Source organism: Periplaneta americana, chromosome 2, assembly GCF_040183065.1.
Source record: "Periplaneta americana isolate PAMFEO1 chromosome 2, P.americana_PAMFEO1_priV1, whole genome shotgun sequence".
Taxonomy (NCBI): Eukaryota; Metazoa; Arthropoda; class Insecta; order Blattodea; family Blattidae; genus Periplaneta; species Periplaneta americana.
Window position 1 is genome coordinate 188,666,368 of NC_091118.1, and position 13,225 is coordinate 188,679,592.

Genomic DNA, 13,225 nt, shown 5'->3' on the forward strand with positions numbered 1-13,225 from the left:
TTGGGAGAGATAAATGCGGTAGCTTCCCGTTGCTTTCTGCACACCACTCTCTCTCTTTCGCATCTTAAAAGTCCCCAGGGTGCACCAGCGTGGAGATGAGAAGAGTGGATTTGACTAATCAGGCCTCCGGACTTCACCGAAATTCACCGCAAGGGTTAAATATCAGTTATCTAAGGGTTTATGACCCGATCAGAGACTGGGAAGTCCCAGTTGTTATCAACAGAAATCTCACTAGACGTTTTGATTTATCTAGAGAAAATCAAAACTCGAGTGGGATTTAATTGACTATTACACGATTAGAAGAAAGTATATGAAGATTAGAAGTAACGAAGTACTCCAATACAATAAAATATTAATTGACTTACGAAAATACAACTGTCTTCAAATGTATTATTGTACCATCTCAACATTACACATATTACGCTAGATGCATGCTAGATGGCAGTAGTGAGCAATGCCTTCTCGTCGAGAAGTTGTCGATCTATATACACGATGGCAATGTTACTAGTCAAGTAGGCTTTGTTGATTCAGTTTCATTTTTATTAAAATGCAACATTCCACTTCAATTATACGAATCCCAGTAATCAACGTCACTTGACAGATGATTTTCAATAAATCTTAATATTAAACAATCTCTGATACGTGACTATCCATAATATCATATAGCAGAAGCTATAACATAACCTAACTAATATACACAAGTGTTAGAAAAGTTTTAATTAACGACGATGACATAAAAAATAAACATGAATAATTTTAAAAGGAATAATTATTGAATGTACAATTTTCAAATTTGAATGTGGTTGGTGGTTCAATTGATGTTATATTGGACGTGTGCGTAATAGAAGTGGAACTCGTTGATTTAGGCCTACATGGTGTATTCAACTTATTCAGAATTTCCGAATGAATAATTTTAAAAGGAATAATTATTGAATGTACAATTTTCAAATTTGAATGTGGTTGGTGGTTCAATTGATGTTATATTGGACGTGTGCGTAATAGAAGTGGAACTCGTTGATTTAGGCCTACATGGAGTATTCAACTTATTCAGGATTTCCGAATGGTGCTCTTCATTTAGTTGTAAATCGGATTTCAGAAGATGCATAGGTATGATCAGTGATTTTTATTAATTCTTGTTCTTGAATGCCAATGCGAGTCATATTTGAAACTGCTGTGCATCGACTGGAGTGGTTTGTAATTATATATATATATTTTTTGACGTCCAGACCAGCGCAGTTTCAAATGTTGGCAAACAAAGAAACAAATGCTAGGGACGCGATAAAATTAAACAAATGCTAGGGACGCGATAAAATTGTGCGATAAGCAGCCATGATTGGTTGAAATACGTCCTTTCGTACCGTTTTATTGGTCAAAAGTAGTATGACGTAGTAGGAGTGTAACAGTCAGAGTAAAATTCTGAAAACGTATCTATACAATTCCCTGGTTAATAATCTCGTAAATTATGATGAAATTTACCAAATAATGTTTGAGTATGGACTATTCTAAGACAGACTAACGAATAAATGTATTTTTTTTAGGAACTAACGTATTTTATAAACAAGTGTAGGATGATACCCATTAGAATTGTTGGCCACAAATTGCCGAAATTTAATAAAAATTTATATTCATCCATGTACTCAGAGTAATTCACTTTGTTAACTTATTTGAAATAAATTCTACTTATATTCGACACGCGTCTATTTACTCTTTAGTAACTTACCTTCTAATTCATTAGTTGTATTTTGTCTGACTGTAATTGAGGTAGAATAAAATTGAATAAGAACTGATAATGTCAACTCTTTTCAGAATGTTTTCGCTCTTTCTCCCACCACACGCGCCATGTACACATATATTAAGTCACTCTGACTGGTTGTAGACTATTGTAAGCTCTGCAAATGTGAAGAGAATAAAGTTGTGTATATGGGTCGACAAACAATAAAATTGTTGACGTTCCTATACCGCGTGTTCATTTCAAAACTTCCCGTGTTGACTAATTTTAAACGTGCAGGAGACAAGATTTTGAGGAAAAACACTCCGATTTAGTTTTCGAGGGGGTAGTTCAAAACCACTGTCGATTGGATTTTATGTTCTTCCCCTTCACTCCCACTCACTCCCACTTTTGAATTTCAAATTACATCCCATATGTCCAGGCATATCATTTTAAGTAAATCCTATCCTACCGAAGGAAAAAAATTATCCACCAGTTTCTTAGATATTATCATGTAATGAATTAAAGTTTATTTTATATTAGACCGTATTATGAAGATAATTTGCTATTACTGTATGTAGGCCTACTAGAAATGTATTCGTTGTTTGCCTGTTTTGACTGGAGTTCGTGTTGTCATGGAATTGTCCGGCGTTTTTTTTAATTTGATTATTTATACACGCCTTAACATCTTAGATCATATCGCATGTGTAGGATCTTTGGGTATTATCAGTAGGCTGTGAACTATTATTCTGATTCTATTTCTATTGCCATTTGTTATTAAATAGTTTGTATTCATTTTTACCCCTTAAATCATTATTTTTATTCATTAAATTATATGTTTCTGACTCTATTTCATAAATGAATGGGCAAAATAATAATAATAATAATAATAATAATAATAATAATAATAATAATAATAATAATAATAATAATAATTATCATCATCATCATCATCATCATCATCATCATCATCATTATTATTATTATTATTATTATTATTATTATTGTTAGTTGGGAGGCCGGCGAGAAAAAGACCTTTGGGGAGGCCGAGACGTAGATGGGAAAATAATATTAAAATGGATTTGAGGGAGGTAGGATATGATGGTAGAGATTGGATTAATGTTGCTCAGGATAGGGATCAATGGCGGGCTTATGTGAGGGCGGCAATGAACCTCCGGGTTCCTTAAAAGCCAGTAAGTAAGTTATTATTATTATTATTATTATTTATTTTTTTTGAAGACGAATGAGGTTTATGATGTGCCTGAAGGTAGGAATGTGTAATTTAAAATTCAAAATTGGACGTGGGGGTAAAGGAGTGGAACATAAAATTCAATTAGCAGTGATTTTGAACTTCCACCTCGAAAACTAAATCGACGTGCTTTTCCTGTAAATCGTGTTCCCTGCACTTCTTCAACTATTCAAGGAGGGAAATTTGAAATGAACACACGGTATATCTGGTTCAGTAGGCAATTAATTCCAGTTCAAAGAATGCTTATCTTGCTACAGACCTACTCCATTTACACGTCTACTATTTCTACTATTGCCGCCACTGCTAATGTTATTAGTAGGGAACGGAATTTGGAGTAGTAAAAGCTAGTATTGGCATCTACACAGTCATTTGTTTACAACCCTTTATACCAAGTCCTCCCCTCCATGACATACTCGCAGGTCTCTGCACGTCAACAACAGGTGAACGGGACAGTTGTCGCATAAGAACTTCAACGTGCAGGTTTGCGGTTTAGAGGAGTGAAGTGCAGGTACAATGCCGAAAGTGAAACCAACTAACAATACAGTATTGAAAGACTATATTTGTAAAACCTCCAGATCAAGTATCAAAATTCAGGAAACAATTCCCTAAATTGTCGCTTCCCCCATGTCCAGTTCCTTCGAGATAGGGGTCATGGTTAGAAGCTTGCAATTATTACGCACGTCACCTCCAATCTGTGAAGAAAGTTGTCCAGTCTTTCGATACTGATGACGCGGCTGCGATTCAAATACGCCAGGAACTGCTAAATGATGAAACAATCGAGAAAGAAGTCACGGATATTAAGTCAAATTTTGGATATTTACCGGATGCCATTATTCAATAAGGAAAGTCAGGAGTAGAACTAGTTGAGCAAATAAATATTATGAGGACTATTGTAAATAAACTGAGTGCAGTAGAAGGTGAAATAGGAAAACGTGTTGGCGAAAAAATGAACAGGGTTTGATTAAAAATGATGGATACGATATTCTTAGTCGGATTTCAGATGTACTAACAAAGACGTGTCCCAATAACGTCAATCAACATGTGAATTTAATTGACGTATCTTGTTTCAAGTACTCTCTAATTGTCTCTGCAGATGGAGAGCGGAGTTTTTCCATGTTACAAAATTTCCTTCCTTGCAACAGAGCAAAGTTGTATTTTGAAAATTTGAAAATAATATTTACAATTTATTATAACAAGGCATAACAAGGCATAGCATTAATTGAAAATGCCATTTCGTTTCAATCTACATATTCAGAGGCGAGTTCCATAAAGAAGACAACTGTCTATCAACATCAATATGTCGACTGACACGCGAAGATGCAGAGGTTCATATTTAATTATGTATATTTGTGATGTTGTTTATTGGTGTCTTGTGCGTTGCGAAGAAAAGCACATGTAGTTCAAAAAGAAATGCAGATTATGTATGTAGGTCACGTCATTAAACTATTCCATTTGTTTATTCTGAAATATATTTACAGACGTTGCGTGTAAGTTTGTATGAAGTGGACTGTACACTTCCTTGCGCCGTGACGCAGCTCGCTGGACAGTCACTGAGCTACGAATATCTATACTACGTTTCACCATTCTTTATAATACTCCAAATCCCTTTCCCTGGTTATTAGTAATGGTAATTAAACATCTGCTACTCCTACTGTTACTCCATTGACATTGCTGTCACCAATGCTGTTACTCTTGCTACTGTAACTAGTAATGCCTCTACTGATACTACAGTTATTATCAGAGCTGTTACTGATGCTGTAACTATTAAAAGTACAGTATTGCTGTTGCTACTCCTACCATTGTTACTTATACAGGGTCCGGCATTTGGTTCTGACGAGTTTCAACATGCTGTTGTAAAGGGACTATAAGGTTTAAAAACTAAAAAATAACACACTATGTAGCTTGAATAATGCAATTTATTGGAATGTCTTCATTTTTTTTAAATTACACATTTCAAGTGATCGCCTTGGTATCTTATGACCTGTTGTAAGCTTACACGAAAATTGTTCATCACATTTTGCAATAAATCTGGGGTTTCGTTGATTTTGTTGCACTTCAGCCTGTATTATATTGTTTTTTTGCATTAAATTATATGTTTTGACTCTATTTCAGAAACGGATGGGCAATATTATTATTATTTTTTTTTGAAGGCGAATGGGGTTTATGACGTGTCTGAAGATAGGGATGTGTTTTTCATGAAACTCGATCTTACAGCTTCTCTGCAATCGTGGTATGACACAAAAGAACCGACATAAACATCTCTCACTACTTTAGATCACGTAGATTTTTTTGTCAATAAAATAGTCTCTTTCTTCAAACTTGTTAACTTTGAGTAAGCCTGTAAACTGCACGATTGATATATTTATTAATCTATTCTATTGTCCTGAATCTTCACACACCCATTAACAAACTTCTTGTACATTCATAACTATGAACAAGACATACCTGCAAGTGAAAACAATTTTAAACAGAAAAGGAATTGATGACACTAACTATTGAATATAACGTAGATAATTCTGTAATCATGATAACGAAAAATAAAAATAAATAGAGGAACAAAATTCTTTATTTGAAGGATATAAATCAGAGTAAATTTTAGTTGAAAAGAAAACATTGCTGGAGTTAAAATGTATTTTCTTTAGAATTAATTTATTTGCCTTCTTACCGTGTTCCACTCTACTTTATTTTATACGTCTTAAAATTTCCACTTGGAAGAGTGATCCAAACCGTGACGTACGTTCAGACTAAACTACTCATATCAACATTCAGCATATCAGGAAAAGATAAATAAAGAGGTAAAAAATACTAGTCATACAGTTCACTAAAATAAATGTTTGTCACGCACTTTTCTAAATGATTTTAAATCTAGTCAGTAAATTAATCTCAGTGCTATGTGTAAATAGAATTTATAATACGAAACATATATTGTACAATAAAGGACATCAACAGATTCCTGCAGTTGGTTGATTCTTTCATGTTCCTTCTTGCTGTTTTTGCTATTTTTGTGGTGTCTGTACCACCATCCTTGTCGTATATCTGTACATATTTTACGTTGTAGGGGGGAGTTGGGTAGTATCGGACATCGGGTAATATCGGACAGTGAGTTTCTTTCATCTACCACCAGATGATAGTACCTGAATGACATGGTTACGCTTCTGTGATGTCGCATACAGAAACGTAACTATGTTATTCAGGTACTATCATCTGGTGGTAGATGAAAGAAACGCACTGTCCGATATTACCCGATGTCCGATACTACCCAACTCTCCCCTACTACACTCCAATGTCAAGCAATGTATCGCCTAGTAAAAACGCCGAAAACAAAGAAATATTCAAATTAAAAGAATGTAGCAATAGGAACAATTAATATCTATTGTTACTGTCGCAACCAAAGAAGCGACTTCTGACGTATCTAGTGAAACACGTGGAAAGTACAGTACCAAAGCACGGCTTTGCAGCTAGCAATATCCCCTCCTCTTTCCCGAGGGCAGACAGTAGACGGGCATTATTGTTAGCGCGGAAGAAAGTGTTTACATTACCATGAGATCTCAGTTAAGGATCTAAATGGTAACGTTATCTTTACTTGCTTTGTGGCGTCAGAAAGAAGAGTCTATTGTTTGGTCCAAGCGGGGAACAGGTATAATCTTTTCGCTGTAAGAAAACTCCTAATGTAAACAATAGCACGTGACTGAAGTGAGGCTTCATTGGCCACTGTTTGGCGCCATAGATTCTCAGTACGTGTTCCCGCCTACTGTTGTACATTCTGTTTCATGTTAAACATTTCCCGTTATTCGTCAAGTAGGCCTAACCTCACTGCTATGCATTAGTTTGGTTAGGAAACATTTATTTTATAATTACTGCAATTAAATTATTTTTTAAGTCTCATGTCTTCACAATGGACAGTTGAGGATACAGAAGGCATACTTCAACACCACGTGCTTACGTGAACAACTACGAGATCAAGTGACGCCAGCTTGTTACAAGAACAGACTACCTCGGTATTACTGTTGGTATTCATCCGCGTTCATAGTACATAAAAAAATATAAAAGTAGCTTTTCTTTTACATAGCGTTTTACATATGAGTGAAGTTAAATGTTTCATCGTATTTAACAACTAGAATTCAATTTTTTATTTTCAAATAATATAAGATTGTGGTTTCTAAATACGAACTATATTTTCCTGCGTCATGTGAGTGTTTCAACTGGGAGCCAATCACGGGTATGACAGCAACGTGCTTATGTTTACATTAGGATTTTTCTTACAGGGAAAACAGTATAGGAGAGAGTTGAGAAATATACGTTACGGAACTGCCAGATGTCTGTTTTTCGCTTGTAACAGCTTTAAGCTTCCCCATCAAGAATGGTTTCATGTTTTTACAAGTGGATCACTGCTTCGTAATGAAAATGGTGTTGTAGCTGGAACAACATTGCCAGACTTTTACATTTACCAATCATTAGGCAACGAAATCTGATGGAGAAATTAAGGTTAGTATCAGTACTGCAAAATATTTTGTATTGGATTGCTCAATTCAAGCATTCTATGACTCTCTTAGACTCAAGTACAGCAATCTTGCAAGAACATCTATTAGGTCTATATTATAGTTTGACAACTTCAAGTGAAGCCCCGTAAAACATGCCAACTTCTGGAATCTCTCTTTTTCTTTCTTCTCTCTCCCTCGCTCCTCGTCATTCAGTCACCAATCACCATGTAAATATCTGAGAGGGTGTGTGTGTGGACATCGCGACCAATAGAAGAACCACTCTCCAGTATTACCACAATAACGGATTCTTCATTTTTGCCTCGACTGTCGGCTAGGAAGGTTCCATTATGCTAGCATTGCAGGCAACTAGTCAACCTTTTAATGCTTTTGTTAGCAGGTTTGACAAACTGTGAGTGGACCTGCAAGTACATAGTGCATAGTGCTCTCTCCCTTCCCCCCCCGTGCTTTCTCACTTGCTCTTCCCCAAGACAGCCAGCGCTCACGTAGTAACTCGGTCAGGGTTTCAGTTCGATTTGTCAATCCATAGTGTACTACAATGTACGAACATGAGAGAGGCAACCAAGATAATATATTATATATTTCGTCTTATTTCATTTGAAAAACTAATCGTAAGGTCTGTGTTAAAATCTTTAAACGATTAAAACACGAAGCGGTGGGAGTGGAGGATAGCTAATGTTTTGTAACAAGGTGGAACAAACACAATAGGCTTCCTCCTACAGAACAAGCATTGACGAATATCGAACTTCGCTATACTCGACAAACTTGAATCGAACATAGTGCCTGTAATGCACGACGTTACTCTATATCCTCCAAAAACCATGAATCGCTAAAGTGTTGAAAAATGATTTCATAATTCATCATGTTAAATAAAATAATAGCTAGGTTTATAGTGCTATGAAAATAGAAAATGTAAGAAAATTCCAAACTTTTTAAGAATAACAGAAATTATTTTGTAACGTATTTATCAGTGGCGTAGCATGAAATTTTGAGCAGGGGAAGCTAACCCAAGTTGTTTTTCTTGTACATATGAGAAAACGTATTACAAAAATATAGTCTTAAAATAAATAGTAGTCAATGTCAAGTCAGCAGTCCGAAGATTGGTTGGAACCTCGTAAGTAACACCAATAAGGCATGACCTCAAATGGTACGTAGTAAAATATGATTTCATATCTCTAACAAATAGACACGGTCATTTGTTTTTTAAATCGCACTTTTGTTCGTAAGTCAGTCTTGATAATAGAATTGTCCTAAAAATTCAAGTAAATCGGTGTCAGGAACTGTTATTTCATTCATTATTATATCAGCCACAATGCACACTAACACTTCAACTGAACACAACTCACGAAAGGGATAACTCGGAAACTACATTATTTTCAATGTAAAAGCTAGCTTCTTGCCAGCCTTGCGACCAGGGTAGTTTAGTTAGAAAAGGATGAAAAATCTGCGGGGTGGGTTACACAGAAGAATGAGTGAAAGAAACCAGTTTGCTTGGAAGCTGATGTGTGCAGGCTTGTTGTTTACTGCTGCATCGCAAATCATCCTGAGCTGCCGCATCACAATATTTAACGCATTAAATATAAATTCTATTGAAATTAATAAATAATTTTGTTCATAAACTGCAGGTTTATTATTGGGGAAGCTTAGCTTTTTAGCTTACATTGACGCTACGCCACTGGTATTTATATCTATAAAGTTTTCAAAGAGTCCTCGAATGAAAATTTGTAATATACCTTAGCTCTTCCAATGTTCATGTATGGGAGCGAAATCTGGACACTAAAAGCCATGGATATTCAGGGTGGACCTGAAGTAATGTTATTAATTTTAGGGGGTTTTTCTTTGATACATTTGAAACAAAAAAGTTTAATACAATTTTGCTCGTTTTTGTTTCCTTTAAAAGATGTTTTATATGAAATATTTCATAGAGTGTTTTGGGAAAGACATGGATTTAATTTCTTATATGCCCAGTCAATTTACGAGAACAGTGCATTGTGGTAATAAACGATTGAAATAATTTCAGTTTTGTCCTTTAAATGTCCAGAAATATGATCCGAACAAATGTAATTTTTTTGGTTCTGCAGAGGAATTTTTCCCTAGGTTAAGAATCACCGATTTCAATTTTCTGTGAACGTAATTTTTTCTAGAATGTGTATGAGTGTACCACTATTCGGCGATAAACTGCCGGTAGTGTTAAATCTCTCTAAAGTTCCACCCTCCTCTTTGATTGTAATCTTCATCGCATTCCGATCCTACGTGGAGTTAGGAGGAGTTCGCTCTGAGACTTCATCTGTTTCCTCGACTTCTTGATACTCTCCTTCGTGTTTTACTTGCTTTCCATTGCTTGTCTCTTCAGTTTTTTTCTTTTTCTCTTCTTTCTCGTCATAGATCTGCAGATCTTTCACGTAGTACCAAACTCCCATGTCCAGCATGGTGCCGATAATGAGACACCCTGCAACATAATAATCACTCTTAGTACGATAACTTCACTTTAACGTTTTTCATTCATTCACTAAGGTTATTTATTGATACTCGATTGACCAAAGACAATCGAATTACATTATAGTTTTATACTGATCAAGACTAGTAAGTGATATTATATTTTTCTAGCAATCAGTATTAAACCATGTATCACGTAAATAAATATTCTTTACATAATTAATTATTATTAATTTACTATTTCACATTTTACAAATATTCATTTTTCACAGAAGTTTCCTACATGGAGTTACACCATTTGTACTCTAAACCCTTCATTACTTAAAGAGTTTCAATTGTTTTTACAGGGTGTTTCCGAGGTGGTGTTACAAACTTTCAGGGATGATGGCGAAGGACACATGTATCAATTTGAACCGGAACCCTGGTCCGGAAATGACAGAGTCGAAAGTTACAAGCAAAAATAGTTGTGTGGAAATGAAATAATTTTATTCCTCTGTACACCTTATTTATGTGTATTTATCTGTACATCTTACACATACTGTATTCATCTGAAGTTGTTTACGTTGTCCACTTACAGCATAGATGGGCATCGTGCGAGAAATAATACCTCACTGACATTCACAGAGCTTATCGCTATGAGTGACATCATCTTCACAGTCCCCGTTCCTCTCTCACGTAGATCCTAGGCGTGGGCAGGTTCTATATCAGTTTCATAAGCAATATCAGTGATGGAATAATGGCATTATCAAAGCAGTGTGTACGCGTTAGAAAATGATTATTTCATGAGAACCGGGAGGAAGAGTTTTTTTGCTGTTTAGAAGGGGAGAACATACGATGTATGTTATGCTCGAAAATCCTATTAGGCATTAATAAATTTAATATACCACGACATTACTCCTTATGCCATAAAGAACGTGCTGAATTAGAAGGTAAGACAAATTAAATGTTATTTTTCATACTATTCCGAAGAAAATTTTGTGATCTTAACATTTGCATAATATAATAAATACGACATTATATCTTAAACACGCTGCATTAAAAGGTATTTTAGGTCGAGAACGTGCAAATCTATTAAGTAATCCTGAGAAACGCCAGAATATTCAAGAAAATAAACGTAGACAACGTGATGGAATATTATTGACTAGTTACGCAATTTTTCGCCTGTGATTTAAATCAATTAAATGATGGAGAAATGGTAAAGATGTTTATGATTAAAGCTGCCGAATTAATTTGCCAAATTGAATAAAAGTTTTCGAGTCTCTCTCCGTTAACCAAGCGCTTTCCTAATAATTCGCCACTGACCGCCTTAGCGATTACGATAAGGTGACGCAGGTCACAGCAGTTTATATTTCCCAGCCTACTCTGCAGTCTCCTCTCCTAGTAAACAAACTATTTCAAATCGAGTGCCTCACGTAACCGAAAATTGTGCCCATGTATGACTTACAGTATTCCATTCAGTGCGCTGTCTGAGGGATGGGGACAGGGAACTACACTAAGCAATGCAGATAGCGTAATGTGTAACGGACATGGTCGGTCCTGATATGCACGTCTGTAGACAGCAGTGTATGTGTACAAGTTGCAGTGTCCAATCGATCAGTCCTAGTGAAATGGAGGAATACACGAGAGCGGAGTAAGCAGACCTGATTTTCGAATAAGGATGAGCCAATGGGAACAGTAGACAAGCTCACAGATTGTATCGTTGCAAGTACCCACATAGGAGACATCAGGCCCATACCATCTTTCCACGACTTTTCCAAAGGTTAAGGGAAGGAGGGCACGTGGTGCCAAATTACAATTCCATTTCCACACGACTATTTTTGCTCATAACTTTCGACTCAGTCATTTCCGGACCATGGTTCCTTATCTCAAATTGATACATGTGCCCTTCGCCAGTATCCCTGAAAGTTTGTAACACCACCTCGGATACACCCCGTATATCTCATTCATTAGCTCTCACATCTTTTGTTTTGTATCGTCGCCTGGCTTCCTGGATAATAACTTTTGACACACCTGTAGCAGTGAAATTGACAAGGTAGCCCAATTTTTGTCCGTTGTACAGCCAACAGTTGCCGGACTCCCCACACGTTTGCCCCCATACGAGGCACGCCGAATCTGAAACATGTCCCGTGATAACATTATGGTATGTCCTGATGTTACACCATTACTAGAGTCCGTCATTTAGGGATAAGTAGTAATCATCGCTAATTAGAATACTTATTCCTTGTGTATTAACACTGAATGTTAGATATTAGACATATACACACATCTGATACAAATTACATATTTCCTTTATATTTTACATGAAACTATATTTTTTTGGCTTTTCAAATATGTAAATTAATTTTAAAGCTGTTTTGTGGATACCAGTACCTTAATGAAATTATATTCCAACTGACCATGGCCAAAATTTGCAAATGGCGACAAAAAGAGTTGGGACATCTTCCTTAATATTAATTATTTTTGAAGTGAAACTACAGAGTAATTTATATAGAACTAACACATTTCTTTCTTTATTTATTTCAAAACGAATGATGTTAGCCACAATTTGTTATACCTCAAATGTAAAGTATCTTTGGAAGATTACTAACCTCTTTAGCAAATGTTGAAAATTATTTATTTATTCGGCTGGGAATTCACTTAATGACCAATTTTTTTATGTCAAATTAAGCAGGAGTTTTGATTCCCTGTCACGAGATGCCAGAGGCGTATACTGGTTTAAGGGTCTGGGCTACCGCTGACCCTATTATTACGCAAAATATATTTTAAAATCCCTATAATAAAATTCCTTACCTATTTATATGCGAATTCCAGACGTCTTGATTGGGACGAAAATACTTTGATGACTTCGTCATTGAAATTACAGTTGAGCCGGTAGCCATGGTAGCCCGCAAAATACGCCCCTGCGAGATGCGCAGATGTTTATTCTTTATTCTGTATATTTATTGTCATCAAAATCATTATTCTTTTAGAGATCCAGTTGTTTCCAGTTTGTTTACCAGTCCCAGTATTGTGTTTCTTTGGGCGGGGATTACGAACACCAAATTCTACCTTTGAGTAGCTGTAATTGAATTCGTAATCCATTATTGCTTCACAAGGAAGAGCCGTTGATTTAATGTGTATTGCATTTTCAGTGACTAAAACAAAATGTCGAAAACAGCTGCTTACAATAAGGAATAAAGAATAAACATCTGCGCAGCTCGTGGCAGGGAATCAAAATTTTTACTTAATTTGACTCGCCATTAAGTGAATTTACAATCAAATAAATAAACAATTTTCAACATTTGCTATAGAGATTAGTAATCTGCCAAAGATACTCTAGAGTTATAGTTTGAA

The 13,225-nt window shown here is 35.7% G+C and overlaps 2 protein-coding genes across 4 annotated transcripts in view; both read right to left on the bottom strand.

Annotated features, from left to right (window-relative positions):
* LOC138694951 (solute carrier organic anion transporter family member 74D-like) overlaps positions 1 to 1,817 on the bottom strand; it is a 53,028-nt gene extending 51,211 nt beyond the window's left edge. For both annotated transcript variants that reach the window (XM_069819171.1, XM_069819170.1), the window contains exon 1: positions 1,721 to 1,817. The gene's annotated coding sequence lies outside the window, so the exon portion shown is untranslated. The remainder of the gene's footprint in view (positions 1 to 1,720) is intronic.
* A 4,379-nt stretch (positions 1,818 to 6,196) lies between these two features.
* Positions 6,197 to 13,225, bottom strand: part of LOC138694952 (solute carrier organic anion transporter family member 74D-like) — a 60,139-nt gene continuing 53,110 nt past the window's right edge. For both annotated transcript variants that reach the window (XM_069819173.1, XM_069819172.1), the window contains exons 12-13: positions 11,903 to 12,004; positions 6,197 to 9,905 (exon numbers count right to left, since the gene is read on the bottom strand). In XM_069819173.1, coding sequence (XP_069675274.1) covers positions 9,706 to 9,905; positions 11,903 to 12,004 — 302 coding nt within the window. In that variant the 3' untranslated portion in view covers positions 6,197 to 9,705. The remainder of the gene's footprint in view (positions 9,906 to 11,902; positions 12,005 to 13,225) is intronic.